General features: G+C 40.1%; 1 protein-coding gene across 1 annotated transcript in view; it reads right to left on the reverse strand.

The window, feature by feature from the left end:
• The window catches only part of LOC136718738 (potassium voltage-gated channel subfamily H member 1), a 117776-nt gene that overhangs the window by 40387 nt on the left and 59701 nt on the right, over window positions 1-17688 (reverse strand). The window contains exon 11 of the mRNA XM_066696453.1: window positions 8144-8340. Coding sequence (XP_066552550.1) covers window positions 8144-8340 — 197 coding nt within the window. The remainder of the gene's footprint in view (window positions 1-8143; window positions 8341-17688) is intronic.

The raw sequence follows: 17688 nt of genomic DNA on the forward strand, positions 1-17688 counted from the left end.
CTAAGGTGCATTGTATCTCAAAGGACTGGAATTTTGTTGCCGAGCTCTAGGAATCTAATTGAGCCTTAAAAGACTTGACTCAAGAGACTGTTTAAGAGGGCTTCAATAATTCCACACAGGGCATATTAAATCCTCTTATTGTCAGCAGGCCTATTTTGCATTTTGTCAACATAAGAAAAATACAAAGAAACGTAATTAACACAAGAACAGAGCTGGGTTATGAATAGATATTTGTATCAAGAGTTATTTTTATATATATATTGTAGATATACAATAAGGTACTTTTATACAGAGATTACAAAGTCATGTTTCAGGCTGAACAGACACTTTCAGGAAAGAGCCCCATCCAAATCAATGAAAAAGTGATTACTGCCACCATTCATTGTAAATCCCATTTTGAAAACACATCTTTGAGACAGTTGCAACTTAAAACAGCCCTTGCACCCTATCACAGACATCCTATTAACTCTTGTTTAATGTATGTTGAAATGGAAATTAACAGGAAGAGCTAAAATCTATACGTTGTCATTTTCCCCTTAATGTATGAATTAATGTATTGTGTGTTGTTGTTTTTTAACTAGTGTTGATAGCTTGTCGCTCTACCTCTTTTATCATGGAATGTAAAACTTTAGGGTAAAATCACAGGAGAGAAAAAAAAACAATGGAAGAGGTGACGTGATTGCGATTGTGGGCCACTTCTGGCTCTGGGAGCTAACAGCAGCTCATGGTTTTAATGATCGTGAAAACAGACGGGCCTACAATCCGTGCTTTCGAACACGGAGGCCCATCGAAGCATGCCACCGCAACGCGAGGAAGCGGCTCACCAGAGGAGGGGGGCTGAACGAAATGAGACGAGACAGGCAGCTCTCGCAAAGGGAATACAATGACAAAGCGCAAAACAAAACAGGAACCGCCGCGAATTCCTGATTAATCATAAGGCGCTGTAAGGCCTGCTGCAGCCGCGTGTGCCTTGGAAGAATATTTACAAATGTCTTCAAACGGTCTTTACTGCTTTTTCCTTTGCTTAAAAAACAAAAGACGTTGAAATACAAAATTCCCATCTCTCTGTGATGTGGCTGAAAGTCCAAGCTAATAAGGCATTACTTCTCTGGAAGACATATATCAGAGGATATATGAATACAAAATAGAAAGCATTTGTTAGTATAAAATGCTATGTATGGCTTTAATTCAATGTCTCAAACACTAGGAATTGATGGCACTAGGAATTGTATCTTGACCACATACTAACTGTGAGATGTACTTTTACAAGGAGCTGATTTTTATCCTAACAAAACCTTGTGCTGGGAGGAATGTAGAGGATGGCACAATCTCTGAGCTATTTCTTACGTAATACTAACCTTGGCGATATCAACAAAAGGGACATGGCTATGCGTGGGAATGACCTGCAAAAGCTCAGCCACTCATAAAAATCTGTAGAATACTGAAGCACTACAGAGAAAATGCTACAAAAGCACACAAAAAAAACATTGTCTCATGATGATGGGAAGATCAAAGATATCGTTGCATATTTGGAATTTTCAATAAACACATGCCACAGTATTACACTAACTACATTGAGATAATAGATTTTGCAGTGGCCTTGAGTTGAAATTCACAGTTTTTGTGTGTGTGTCTTTTTGGTATTTTTAGTTTATATGCTTTATACTAATAGCACAGAATGTACCATAGCATACAATTAAATCACCTACATTTACAGGTACATCAAGGTGAATAATACTGGCATTATTTTAGTACTTTAGTAACTTGAATCATGCCCCACAAAGTGTTGCTGTGAATCTACAATGCATGGTGTAAAATATGTTTCAGGTGCCTCTGGGTACAGCAGGGTCTGTTTCCATCATCCATGGTAAGAGGAGATGATGTTTGGGAAGAAACAGGCAGAGCTTAAATATGTGTATACTGTGTGACACGCACTAGAAGTCAACATGAGTGGTCCTCTTCCCTTGTGATAGCATACGCACAAGGGTGCAGGAACAGAAAACATTATCATCAAATTGGTTATAAAAAAGAATTATGAAGCCATTTTATGTCTGCCCGGTTTAAGTCCATTAGCACTTTCTTCTGAAAATCCCACAGCTTATCTAGGCAGGCACCTTGTATTAAAGATTACGCAACCCTGGCTCCTTTTTAAACGTCAAAGACTGTAATGGTATGTGATGGCATTTGTAGGTATGCAAAAAATAAAAAATAAAGATTTTTCCATCTTAAGCACACATAAATTGTGTAAAAGGATAACGAAAACCATTGACATAAAGCCTGAATAAATGGATCGGTAAATGTAGAGTCAGGATGCACTGCCTGCTCTGTCATGCAGTGTGAAGAACGGAGCTGGAGAAGTCCATTAGAACTTCACAGGAGTCTTTAAAGATTAGCATCAGCGTGTTACTTGTACCATTTCTGGATATATTTTTTTTGTATATGAAAACACTAATACAATGTTAACGTGAATGGCAGAGTCCCAAGTACCTTCCAGCAAAATCATGTGTCAAGCAGCAAATTTAAATGCCATGTACGTTTTGGCTTTGAGAATGATCTGTCAAGAACTCATCTCACAGGGATTTCTTTCAGGAAGGATTATGGTTTCCTGCATTATTTGAAAATGGTTCTGTAAATAAGCTGCACTGGTTAGTTTACTATAAAAGTGTAATTGAAATGAAACCTGGTTTTTCATTTTGACTAAAATACTTTTAATCTGTCCAGAGACGCATTGTTCTCTATGGAAAATTCTGTTAATTATACAAATAATTCTACATTTTCAAACACCTTTCCACCTCAAGTTTTTTTTTGACAGTGGTTCCCAATTTGGTGAAGGTAATAAATGGGGTCACAAATTCAGGGTGACATCTTTTGTTATTTTGTTTTGTTTTTCTCCTCCCATAATTTTGGAATTACTAATGCAACTCTCACCGTCACATGTGGAGGGTGAGGGGCCACCCATCTCTTTTCACCATGCTGGATGGGAGGGATCAGTGCCGATTGGAGGAGAGACACATCCCTCTCAGTGGTCAGAAAACATTACCAACATTTAAATGGGGTCTCGCCAAGTAAAAGGTTGGGAAGACATCAGAAAACTGGCCATTGAAAGGTGCCTCCTCACATTTTCACCGAAGCCACAGTCATTTCCTCCAGGGCCTGGGAAGACATGCATGTTATACATGGAGTTCCATCCTTCGTTTTGGTGTTCTGGATCCAACAAAAGAAACGGACTGAATTAATTAAATAATTTAGATGTCTGATTTTAAATGCACCAGCGCCACACAAATAATTCTACCACTGAATCGTAAGGACAACTTGCACTGAGCCGTTGCACATCTGTCCGTGGCATATGCTTCATAATAAGGCAAGGCAACACAAGGCCTAAGCAGATGTTTAACAGGTGAAACCAGAAATCATAAGCTCCATCTCTTAAGCCCCCAGGCCATTCTTCTAACTCAATGGAAAACTCAAGATCCCCCTTGTGTATCCAACAGCCTTAATGGCCTTATAATTAATGAAAAGCCATTACAATTAAACTAGCCTTTCTTCGCCCATCATTTTGATTAATAACAAACCTGGTCTAGAATACTGCTCGACAATTTTGATTATTATTAAAGAAGAGGAAAAGGAGAAAAAGAGAAGAAATAATAATATAGATATAATATATAATATAGACTTGGCTTTTGGAGAGGTAGACTCCATTTGCTAAAGCCCATCATCCAAAACATAACACAATACAAAACTAACTAATGCATTACTAACTTTGTCACTGTTTTCTATTAAAAAGAACCCAACTGTAGGCTTGCTTTACATACAGATTCTACTGCAAATTGGAATTAACTTGTTTCTTTTAATGCAAATATATACCTGAATGCTGAGATTTGCTGTGTGACATATCTTAATCTCTGAGGCCATGCTGCACCATGTACAATTTGCCTTCTATAAATAGAGAAACAGGGATTTCACCTATCAGGCAAATAAACATCAGCCTTGCAGAGACCCTATGAGAAATCAAGTCAAAACAACTCAGAACAGAATATAAATCACAGTGACACTCGAGCGCATTGGGACCCCGCTGTAGTAAAAACGTAATGATTGAACGATAAGGAAAAAAAAAAAAACAGGGAGGCCTAGCTGGCACTTTGATCCCTCTTAGCTCTGTCTATAGCAGTAATGAATGCTGTTTTGAGATAACCTTCACAGCAGCTACAAATTCACAGAGTTCCCCCACAGAGTCCCTCAGTAACCTTCAGTGACTGTGTGTGTGGGAAGGAGTCAGGGGGAGGGAGGTACATAATTCCTGCACACATGAAGACATGTTATGACTTGTTCTAACCCAGCTCTTTCATGTCCTGCCATATGTAGTGTAATTTGTGTTGTACTACAAATTGTGTCGTTTTGCAGGTCTAAATTATCAATCATTGAGAATGCATGCATGCATACTTGTCAGTTTGACTTATTAAGCCCCGGTAATTGGCTCAATTAATCAAGTCACAATGTGGATAAAACAAGAAGCTGTTGTGCTGTCCCACCCTCACCCACTACTTCAGACTGCCGGTCAGTTTTCTAGCCCCATATATTCTGAACACCCTGGGATCCTCAATGAGAACTAGCCGGTTTGAAGTATTAAAACACTTTGCACACTTCATCCCTCTGAAAATCCATGGAAAACAGTATATGTTAAGGAAAAACGTGGAGTCATACTGCAGTGAGGCCAAAGTACTCGGTTACTTCACTTTCTTTTATAGGATCTACAGTGAGGGAAAAAAGTATTTGATCCCCTGCTGATTTTGTACGTTTGCCCACTGACAAAGAAATGATCAGTCTATAATTTTAATGGTTGGTGTATTTTAACAGTGAGAGACAGAATAACAACGAAAATATCCAGAAAAATGCATTTCAAAAAAGTTATAAATTGATTTGCATGTTAATGAGGGAAATAAGTATTTGATCCCCTATCAATCAGCAAGATTTCTGGCTCCCAGGTGTCTTTTATACAGGTAACGAGCTGAGATTAGGAGCACTCTCTTAAAGGAAGTGCTCCTAATCTCAGCTCGTTACCTGTATAAAAGACACCTGTCCACAGAAGCAATCAATCAATCAGATTCCAAACTCTCCACCATGGCCAAGACCAAAGAGCTGTCCAAGGATGTCAGGGACAAATTGTAGACCTACACAAGGCTGGAATGGGCTACAAGACCATCGCCAAGCAGCTTGGTGAGAAGGTGACAACAGTTGGTGTGATTATTCGCAAATGGAAGAAACACAAAATAACTGTCAGTCTCACTCGGTCTGGGGCTCCATGCAAGATCTCACCTCGTGGAGTTTCAATGATCATGAGAACGGTGAGGAATCAGCCCAGAACTACACAGGAGGATCTTGTTAATGATCTCAAGGCAGCTGGGACCATAGTCACCAAGAAAACAATTGGTAACACGCTACGCCATGAAGGACTGAAATCCTGCAGCGCCCGCAAGGTCCCCCCTGCTCAAGAAAGCACATGTACAGGCCCATCTGAAGTTTGCCAATGAACATCTGAATGATTCAGAGGAGAACTGGGTGAAAGTGTTGTGGTCAGATGAGACCAAAATCGAGCTCTTTGGCATCAACTCAACTCGCCGTGTTTGGAGGAGGAGGAATGCTGCCTATGACCCCAAGAACACCATCCCCACCATCAAACATGGAGGTGGTAACATTATGCTTTGGGGGTGTTTTTCTTCTAAGGGGACAGGACAACTACAACTGTGCAAACCTGGTGGCCAACTAGAAGAAACGTCTGACCTGTGTGATTGCCAACAAGGGTTTTGCCACCAAGAACTAGGTCGAAGGGTCAAATACTTATTTCACTCATTAACATGCAAATCAAATTATAACTTTTTTGAAATGCGTTTTTCTGGATTTATTTGCTGTTATTCTGTCTCTCACTGTTAAAATACACCTACCATTAAAATTATAGACTGATCATTTCTTTGTCAGTGGGCAAACATACAAAATTAGCAGGGGATCAAATACTTTTTTACCTCACTGTACAGCTCTGGAAAAAATTAAGAGACCACTTAACATTGATTTCTGAAGTTGGAGTGGTCTCTTAATTTTTTCCAGAGCTGTATATGGTGTTGTGAATTGTTGCATTAGCTATTGGGGGTTTAATCAGACTGTCAGGCAGATCATCGCTGACAAAGATCCGGCAAAGAGCGATGAGATTCAGGGTACCCGAAGCGATGAAAATGACAGCAGGCAATAATAATAAATGATATATGTAGAGAATCTATCAAGGGAGAAAGATAATTTGCAAAGCAAGAATGGAGCTGAATCCTTAAGCAGCTGTGACATCATCAACAGGCGACCTTAATGGGCTTCAAGAGATCCCACCCAGATACCCGGAAAGGCCTTTGCAAAACCACTGAGCCCCCTGCTAGACAGACTGAGCCATGACTTTGCAGTATAAAACCACCAATACTCTTAACTAGAGCTGAGGAGAGATGACAGTCAAGCTAATAGCTATCACACACAGCTGCCATTGGTGGGCCAATGCAAGATGGCCCCGTTAACAGACAGCACTTTGCATTCGTAATTCGTAAAGTACTTTGCTTATGTAAAACCGACAGCACTGTTTTTTTCCCCCGGAATAACTACATTTTCATCTGTCAATCATTCTGTTGCATTATATTCTTGCAGTGCCCTCCTTGTATGCATATTACAGGGTGCTTTGCATTAGGCTAACTACAGAGATATTATCTATAACCAGAAAAAGCAGAGCAAAACATGTGGAGTTTCAGGAACAAAGTAAAGGTCAAGATTGACTGTGTGGCTACGTTCTGCAGTCGGAGGAGGTATAATAATGGAAAGCAGGATCTTGGGAACTTCAGAATTCCTGCAAAATATGAGTTGGAATCAAGAGCCACTAACACAGACAGACAGCACCAATATTTAGAGACTTGCAGGAAGGATGTCAGAATCAAAGACTGTGAAGAGCTATCAAGCTTGGGAGGATACATGAAGTGCTTTATAATCCTTAAGAGAACTCCCTTTGATGCTTCTGAATGAGATCCTTATGCTAATCTCAGCACATCTCATGCATGTTGCTGTCTGCATTTGTCTTTTTGGCCTCAAACACGACTTTGGGCTCTTGTCTCTAGTATCAGCTCAACCCAGCAACTTTTGAATAAACAATGCCACTGGATCCTTGAGCTTGGGTACTAAGGATACCTGAGTCAACAAGAAAGGCCACCCCAGCTGATTTCAGTACACTAGTCAAATTGCCACTCATTCGGCTCAAGATTGACCAGCTCTAATTGTTTTCAATTGTTTTGTACCCCATTTGCTCACTCTCTGTTGCTGTCGTATTCTGAGTAGCACTTTGAATCAACAGACTTGTCTGCCACCGTTGATAGCAAAACATGATGTGACACAAAAAGCAATATTTAAATTACAATTTGGAACTGGCTTGAGACAGGGTGCGGAGGTGGGGTGGGAGGAAAATTAATGCAAAGGCTTTCTCATCTGAAAGCAGAGCACCCTTCAACTGGAAAAAGCTAACATTTGAGACTCTTGCAGACAGAGGCAGTGAGAACGTGAGAAATGCTGATTCGGAAACACACTTGTGTGAGCTTTGCCGCCTTTCATAACCAAAGTGAGTTCGGTTCTAATTCCAGCCAGTGCCCTCCGGTCAGTCCGTTCGCTTTGCCTTCCTGGAAGTCATTTCCTCTTCACCCCGCCAAGCCCTCCAGAGCACAAATAATGAGTCCACCCTAATCAAGGCATTGAGTATCAAATAAAGCGCACATCACAGTGCTGCAGCCACACTAATGATTCAGCCACCTGAGCCTTCCGTGGAAAGTCAGGTTTCTCTTTAAAACGAGAGGGAGAAAAAGTAGGAACTTATTCAGATGCCTGAAATTGAATTACTCTGCAGATACACACACATGCAATGTACACCCTAGGCTTTAAGCAACGAGTAAGCTCATGTGATAAGGACATGGTTTTCTCTTGTGGGGGAGGGCCTCTGAGAGCTACAGCAATATATCCAACACAGTTTATAGCACGCAAGGTCTCCTCATCTCTTGATGCTTTCTTAGAGCAGCCAAGGCTGAATTGGAAACGTGAGACTCAATGGGTTGATAGAGAAAAGCCCAAAGACTCCTACCCTCTTCCTCAGGTTGTACGTCAGTAGGAGGTTCCGTGAGAAGTGGTTGGAGAATGCGGTGTAGAACTCCAGCACCTTCTGCAAGGCGTCCCGCTTGATGACATGCAGGTCACAGTACGTCAAGGCTCTGACGTTCGCGCAGGCCTGAGCCAGATTCACTTCCTTCCAGAAGACATCCCCGAACACGTCTCCTTTCCCTGAAGAGAGAAGACGACACTGGGAGTTATTTCTCCTATCTGTGAGGGAGTGCTTCCAAGAGTGAAAAAGAGATGTTCCTCCTTGGCAAGGGCTTGTGGGAGTCTGGAACAAGTTACACAGCCATGTTTGTGGAATCTGACACTTTAGGATAAGTCAATTAACAGCTGCATGAAAATAATGGAACAATTAGTTATTAGCATACAAGAAAATGAGATAGACAGTCCACACATTTATTATGTTGTGCAATGTTTTAGTTGCAAGATTTTCATTCTTTGAATTCCTCTTCAGAAATGCCACGTTCTGATCTACTACAACCCTTGAACCAGCACAGGGGAAATGAAGATAAAACGCAAGCTTCATCCAAAATGTGAAGTTACAAACCCAACAGCAGAGGATTTACATAGCTGTATTTGGCAACAATGCAGTCTCAAGGTCTGTAAAAGACTACAGGCGTCAAGGTTGACATCGAAAACCCACACAACCCTAGCAGTGCTTAAGTCAGTTGGGCTCCATCACTAAAGAGTATCCCTCTTTAGTAAAACTCCACCACTTGATTAACCTTCAATTTGCAATTTTGAACAAGCAATCCTTGGACCATGTGGCCCATGCCAATTTCCATCCATGGTATTTAACCCTCTGAGGAACTAGGAAGCCTGCATACTACATACAAATATGATGGCACCATTTATTTGCATGAGTCTCAAACCTGCCCGGCTGAGAGCCTCACCTCTGTTAGAGCAGGGACCTAGCTCATCCCTACATCCCTTGCAGTATTTTCTGCCTTTTGTTCCCAACCAGCTCCAAGCTTCTTAAATGGTTTAATTAACTAATTCACTTAATAGAGTTCTGTAGGCGGCAAATTCTTTTATAAGCAATGCACCTTCAAAATAACCTTTTAGGCTAACATCTGTGAAACACCTTGAAAAAAATCTAAAATATTGAAATGTTAATTGAAAACAGAGCAACATTAAGTACCTGAGAGCTCTAATGGGAATTAAATCCCCAAGACACCCCTCTGTGACAACAAAGGCTAAGGGCTACACACACTTCAGAAGTCTAGGTCTATCTGGGTGGAAAGCATCTTAAATATTATACACTCCTCCACAGAAATAAAATAATTTGTAGAAACTCTTACAGTACACCCAGAATCATTTAACTGAACCTTTCAACAAGGACAAATTGGATTTGATCATAAGCGGAGTACTGCATAACACAATTTGTTTACATAGCTTTCACTGTGCTTTGAAATTACATGGTTTTCAATTTAGTGGTCAAAGATAACACCTGGGCTGGATGATTCAGTGCTTAATTTAAAAGGGGCTGTGTGAGCAAAAGAGATTGAGAGTTTATATATTAGTGGATCTGTCAAACCACATCAAGTGTATCACTTTCCCAAGAGCCAGGGTCGAGATCCAGACCTATTTACATAGCAGACAGCTCGGTTCTCAAAATAGTTTTGACACTAATTGGAATGAAAGAATTTCTTTGAATTTTTTACACCTTGGTAAAATAATGGAAAAATAAATGGGGTTATGTAAAAATTGCAGTTAGTATATGGTTAATGAGAAGTGGCTGAAAAGTGTCTAAATATTTTATGTAAAACGTATTGCTTTTAAACCAACGTGAAGGCCTTATTTGGAAAAACAGTGGATTGATGAGGTTGGGTCCAGGATATAGCAGGGTATAACTCCTACACAGGGAACATGCATATACATTTACCATCTCTACAGGTTATACAGAGTATGCTGACAAAATGAGTTAACTGGCAAATGGAAGCCACACATGACTGTAATACTGAAGCAAGGCCAAAGGCACTTAACAACTACATTCACAGCTCATCTGAAATGTGTCTAGACTTCCAATGGAGAAGGCAATCGTTAAGGTCACTTAATATTTTCAATACATGGAGAGCTCCAAAAATAAAGAAATTCAAATGTTCAAGTGCTTACTATACAGAAAGCACACAACTACAATTATGAGAGTGGGTGGCTGTAATTAGGATGGTTTTTGACACATACTAAAACAAGTTCATTAGACACTAATGGGATTTGGTTTTTTAATGTACTGAAATGCCTGCTGGAAAAAATAATAAAGTCAAGGTTTTGAAAATAAAAGAGCGGTTTTGTAATTGATTTCTTTTCTCTTCATTTTTTTTGTTTTATTTGTCAGAGCTTGTTAAAAAATTATCCAAGGGCTTGTGAAAAGCAAATTGAAAGTAAGCACTCCATGCTGATTATATCTCACTGAAATTATGTTATTTAATTTAAAAGGCATACATGTGTGCAGAAAGAAAAATACAAAGTCTTAATGTTTGCGTAAGTAGTTACACTTCAATGCCATAGAGATTACAGTCTTCCACTGTGTGTGTGCGTGTGAGGTTGATTGCAGTCTGAGCTTTTCAATGAGCCTGAAACCCTAGTTCAGGTTGTGTAATTATGTTTGGCAGCGCAGTTGGAGAATGCCATGGCCAGACGTCGTGTACTGAGGTAATATTGCAGCAATGTGCTCTTTATTGAAATATTATACATTAGGTGTCCAATATTTCAGCCTGCCCACATGAAAGGGCATTCATGTAGGGCCTATTAGTTTCAGTCTTTGGCATATTCTGAACTTATTCTTCAAGGGGATAACAATATACACTCACCTAAAGGATTATTAGGAACACCATACTAATACTGTGTTTGACCCCCTTTCGCCTTCAGAACTGCCTTAATTCTACGTGGCATTGATTCAACAAGGTGCTAAAAGCATTCTTTAGAAATGTTGGCCCATATTGATAGGATAGCATCTTGCAGTTGATGGAGATTTGTGGGATGCACATCCAGGGCACGAAGCTCCCGTTCCACCACATCCCAAAGATGCTCTATTGGGTTGAGATCTGGTGACTGTGGGGGCCAGTTTAGTACAGTGAACTCATTGTCATGTTCAAGAAACCAATTTGAAATGATTCGATCTTTGTGACATGGTGCATTATCCTGCTGGAAGTAGCCATCAGAGGATGGGTACATGGTGGTCATAAAGGGATGGACATGGTCAGAAACAATGCTCAGGTAGGCCGTGGCATTTAAACGATGCCCAATTGGCACTAAGGGGCCTTAAGTGTGCCAAGAAAACATCCCCCACACCATTACACCACCACCACCAGCCTGCACAGTGGTAACAAGGCATGATGGATCCATGTTCTCATTCTGTTTACGCCAAATTCTGACTCTACCATCTGAATGTCTCAACAGAAATCGAGACTCATCAGACCAGGCAACATTTTTCCAGTCTTCAACTGTCCAATTTTGGTGAGCTTGTGCAAATTGTAGCCTCTTTTTCCTATTTGTAGTGGAGATGAGTGGTACCCGGTGGGGTCTTCTGCTGTTGTAGCCCATCCGCCTCAAGGTTGTACGTGTTGTGGCTTCACAAATGCTTTGCTGCATACCTCGGTTGTAACGAGTGGTTATTTCAGTCAAAGTTGCTCTTCTATCAGCTTGAATCAGTCGGCCCATTCTCCTCTGACCTCTAGCATCAACATTTTCGGCATTTTCGCCCACAGGACTGCCGCATACTGGATGTTTTTCCCTTTTCACACCATTCTTTGTAAACCCTAGAAATGGTTGTGCGTGAAAATCCCAGTAACTGAGCAGATTGTGAAATACTCAGACCGGCCCGTCTGGCACCAACAACCATGCCACGCTCAAAATTGCTTAAATCACCTTTCTTTCCCATTCAGACATTCAGTTTGGAGTTCAGGAGATTGTCTTGACCAGGACCACACCCCTAAATGCATTGAAGCAACTGCCATGTGATTGGTTGGTTAGATAATTGCATTAATGAGAAATTGTTCCTAATAATCCTTGAGGTGAGTGTATATATATATATATATATATATATATATATATATTTTTTTTTTTTTTATTTTTTTTTTCCCAGAGCTGTATATGACATCATAACTGGTACAGCAAATACAATTCCCCAGACTGAACATGTAAAACCTTTGACCAGCATGTCCATAATTGTACAATTTATACAGAAACAAACATAATATGACCTAATATCACTGAATTGTGATGTATTTCTTTAATGCCAGTTTCCTTAATAAAAATGTATTGTGCATTTAAATAATTTATAAAGACAGTTTATAAATAAGCCTTTCAGTACTCAGCAGTCAGGTTTGCAAAAGAAATACAGCAGCCAGTAAATTTGACTGATGCTGAATATATTAGATACAGGCGAATGGCAACAGGCTTCCAGTTGCTACATACTATAGATTTCCACATACAGAGCCTTTAACATGGAACTAAATAATTAGTAATGGTAAGGGGGGCGGGGACACACTAATTAAATATTGCTGCGAAAGGTGTCGTTTCAATTAATTAAAACATAAAAAAACGTCAGCCTTTGCTCTTCCACATTTCTTGTGATCACCTGAATTAATGGCTGGAGCAAAGTCATTTCCCTAATGCTGCAAGTCAAATATGAAAGAACCCCTCTTGCCATCAATTGTGAGGATGTCCTTGAAACTATAGTGACACGAGAAGAGGATTACTATTAAATGATTAGCATTACTGTAAACGAGGTATAATTGTTTAGGACTGCAATCAGGAGGCCCCTGTTTACACTAAGAGTAATGGGAATTTTGACTCTCTGAGTACCTCTCAGAAAAGGCTTAATGAAACCCTACAGGGTGAGTCAAAAGTCTCTGTGCACCTGCTGCAAACAATCAGAGCTAGACATACTAATGGTTTGGGCACATTTTAAGAGTCAGAAATGACAGGGGGGATGAACTAAACAAAGATTCAGTTAAACTATTTTGTGGAAAGAATTAGTGGTTAAGCTGTTGATTAATACTTAATGTTGGGTGTTCCTGCAGTAAGCTGCCAAAATGGAGTGTAGATGTGGTCTACCACTTATTATTACCATGAGATGTACCAAAATGTTCTCCCGTGCATTACCATGTATGCTTTTTTGAGCCGAATGCGTACATTCCTATGTTTCCCTGAGAGCATGCCTGAACTGCAAGCCCTAAAAATACATTAATTTTGACTTTTCAGGTTTTCCCAGTGTGTTGGGAGCAATAGGACTCTTATTTTTAAGAAAAGTAAAATATTATAACAGCTGAAAGAAAAAATATACAGAAATGACTGCCTATTAGGTAAGCATACCTATTTTAAATAGTTAATGGATAAGTGATATTTTTTCATTTTAATTTTTAATTTAAATTTTTAATTTGGAAATGGTCCCCATGTCCTCTTAGACATGCATCTATGCCTAGTCTACAAAGACTCCTCACAGTCTCCTTGAACCTACAGAAGTCAAGAGAAACCAGAAAAACAGACGTGGAGATGCGTGTATAAAAGCACGTGGGGACCATTTCCTAAATTTGCTGTAGCTTTGATTGAGAGATGTATTTGTATTTATATTCTCTATGAAAAATACTTCTCGTCTACAGGAGGTGCACAGGAACGTTTGATTTGATTTGATTTTTGATTTTCTGCACAAATTATCTGTGAATCACTTATTAACTGAAGCCAATAAGTGGTTTCAGATGGTTCTCAAGGTTATCTGCTCACCCTATTTATTTATTATTATTTTTCACCTGGGTTCAACCCTGATCATGGACTGATAGTATACTGTATCACAAATTAATTAACTCATTAATTCAATTGCCCAGATGGGAACTATTCTTGCAATTCAAAATCAATGATATCTGACATTTGCCCAGAAGGACTGTGTGGACAGCAAGCCCCATAGCATTGAGTAAATATAAAGTGTACAGACAAGAGGACCCTGACACACAACACAGTGTGAAATAAACACAGTGATGGCGAGAACACCTCCAAAGTAATTATAGGTCAGTAAACATGAGAATTGGGGCGCAGTTATAGATGATAACAAGAGGGCCACATACAAATCATCAGTATGTTAATTGAAGGAACCGTTGTGACTTAAATAACAGACCTCAGTGTTTCCCCCAGAAAATTACAGGGGTATCACAGTGTTTATCTGAATTGTTGGGAGGGGATTGCAGTTTTCAAGTGGATGGACACAAAGGCATTTCAGTCCATCATCTTAGGCAATTGAGCTCTAGGTCCACAGACTGTTTTCCAGGGAATTAGCAGAAAACACTTGTCAAAGAATATCTCTCACTGAAGGAGATATTTTTTTCCTCTAATGCAACACTATGTACAGGCATTTGGGCCGAGCAACTAGAAGATCTTTGTGTGCGGTTTCAAACTTCCTCCAGTAAAAGAGTCCAATAAAAAATGGTATCATTGCATGGGAATAACCATATAACAAAAATTTAATAACATTTTAGGTAACAAAAAATCCTGAAGTACAATTACAGTGCCAGCTCTTTTCCTAGAGGAGATTTTTTCCATGATAACCGTTTTTACACACCTTTTTTTAATTCTTATTTAAATAGTTGTGGTCAGTTAAAACAAAAACCCCTAAATGCTTTGAGCAAGTCAGCTCTAAATTGAACCAAAATGCACAAAAGTATTTATTTTGATTAGCAGGTAGGTCAGTGTTTTGATTTAATTCCCCCATTAGTGAGCTGCAATAGTTTTTTGTAAACAACAGCATATTAGAGTTAAAAAATAAACGTGGTCCCTTAAGAGGAAATAATCAGTCAGAATAGAGTCAAATCATGTATTTGCTTTTTCGGGAAAGTAATATATCAAGCATTCCAGACTAACTGAAACCTCTTCTAAAATGAATCAATACAGTTGTGGTGTCAACAGAAGACTGTGAAAGGGGATACAGCCCGTTGATGATTATTGAAAGTGACAAAATGTGCTTTAATGGAGTTGGGAAGCCTTGCTTGTATAAAATGCATTGCTCCACCTCCTGCACAAATTCTCTCCATGTTCTCATACCAAGAGTGGGTTGGCCAAAGAACAATGTTTTAGCGACAGATATTAGCACCAGGATTCGAAGCAAAAACACTGCCAAGCATATTTAAGAAAAGATTTGGAAAATATTGTGGTAGCATTTTTACACCCAGTACTTCACTTTATTTTAATTTGGTTTTATTTCTGATAAAAACCTATATCCCCCTTGAACAAATACACCGATCAGCCATAACATTATGACTACATGCCTAATATTGTGTAGGTCCCCCTTTTGCCGCCAAAACAGCCCTGACCCATCAAGGCATGGACTCCAATAGACCACCAAGACGTTAGCAGCAGATCCTTTAAGTCCTGCAAGTTGCGAGGTGGATCGGACTTGTTTGGCCAGCACATCCCACAGATGCTCGATTGGATTGAGATCTGGGGAATTTGGAGGCCAAGTCAACACCTTGACCTCGTGATTCATCAGACCAGGCCACCTTCTTCCATTGCTCCGTGGTCTAGTTCTGATGCTCACGTGCCCATTGTAGGTGCTTTTGGCAGTGGACAGGGGTCAGCATGGGCACCCTGACTGGTCTGTGGCTACGCAGCCCCATACGCAACAAACTGTGATGCACTGTGTGTTCTGATACCTTTCTATCAGAACCAGCATTAACTTTTTCAGCAATTTGAGCTACAGTATCCCGTCTGTTGGATCGGACCACACGGGCCAGCCTTCGCTCCCCCGTGCATAAATGAGCCTTGGCCGCCCATGACCCTGTCGCCTGTTCATCGCTTTTCCTTCCTTGGACCACTTTTGATAGGTACTGACCACTGCAGACCGGGAACACCCCACAAGAGCTGCAGTTTTGGAGATGCTCTGACCCAGTCATCTAGCCATCACAATTTGACCCTTGTCAAAGTCGCTCAGATCCTTATGCTTGCCCATTTTTCCTGCTTCTAACACATCAACTTGAGGACAGAATGTTCACTTGCTGCCTAATATATCCCACCCACTGACAGGTGCCATGATAATGAGATTATCAGTGTTATTCACTTCAACTGTCAGTGGTCATAATGTTATGGCTGATCGCTGTATATTAGGATACATTATAATTATTTTGACTCAAAGGCACCAAAAATAAACAGACTATATTGAACTGACTATTATATCCCTGGTATTTAGGACTTGCATTGGTGATTAATTTTGAGAGTTCCCCTAGTTAACCGTTTACAATTCGAGTACTGGTACTACCTATACTTGGGTTCCAATGCATGTGTACTTCAGGAACAGGTACTTTGCAGATTGCTTTCACCCCAATGCCTCAAAGTGACACCTAAGCACAGTTTTACCAGTTACCCTCCCTTTAACTCAATTTAGAGTCACCTCCTTCATCACTTCAACCACTTGAACACTGTCACCTTCAAAGATGGAGAAGATCGTGATCAGATGTAATTGCATTGATTTAACAGGTCTCATTTTGAGGACGGGAGAATTTAAAACGATAAAGTATTTGCAGATGCATTTGAACCCAAGTATAGTTTAGAATATATGTTTCTTGTGCTACAGAGAGAAAGCATGATCTGTAAAAGAACTGCTGGGTGATCGAGATTCACACACAGTCTGGAGGATGTCACGCAGTGTTTAGGATTCAGGTCCTGACAGAGGCCATTATCACACGCATCTCCACAATCGTCTTGGCTGTAAGCGGGTGAAGTGAGCAGCCACCCTTGAATACCAAGTTTGACAGTGCTTACGCATCTGTAAGAGGAGGCCAAAACAGAATGTATCATTGCAGTATCTAAAGGCTATGGACTCCAAGGCTGAGTTAATTTGTCCTGTGCTCTTGACAGTTGTAGATTCACGCTTTAACCCAAGAGGAAGCGTTTGAAAAGCCCACAGTCTAACCACTCCTTAAGCTGTTTTACAGAGATAAGCACATGTGTAAGGTCTTGTTGTCAAGCCATGTGACAGAAAGGGAAAATAAATATATATTCCAGATCAAAAAAAGCAAACGTGCAAAAGTAGCTCCCACATAGAGACAACCCTACATAGGATTAAAATCCCATACTCCTACACAGCTACACAAATAATAATAATAGACCGGTCTCCCTGCCAAGGCAGGTGCAGCAGATGTTTTATGACAGGGATGCTTAGAAAAAAAATGTTTCAGTTCAGTCTCACCCTGCGTTACAACCCTGAGCTAATTAATATATTAAAATGGATGTCTCCAGGAGCTCCTTAATTATAGCCCTAGTAACTCAACTATTGTTTTCCATTAGATTGAATAAAGCCTCAATCAGAGGTTCAACGGGTCAGAAAGCGCCATTAGGATAATGGCTATGGATCCATTTATTCCGGACAACACAAATCAACCAAATGGTACAAGAGAAGAAGCTTTATATTAACTGTGTATCTCCATACAGTGTGCACCAGACATTCAGAAGAACCTGATCATTGATGTAGGTTTCACATATTTATTTCACCTTCATTAAAGCCGCAAAGCCAAATCATTATAATGTCAT

The sequence above is a fragment of the Amia ocellicauda genome, chromosome 23 (assembly GCF_036373705.1).
Source record: "Amia ocellicauda isolate fAmiCal2 chromosome 23, fAmiCal2.hap1, whole genome shotgun sequence".
Lineage (NCBI taxonomy): Eukaryota > Metazoa > Chordata > Actinopteri > Amiiformes > Amiidae > Amia > Amia ocellicauda.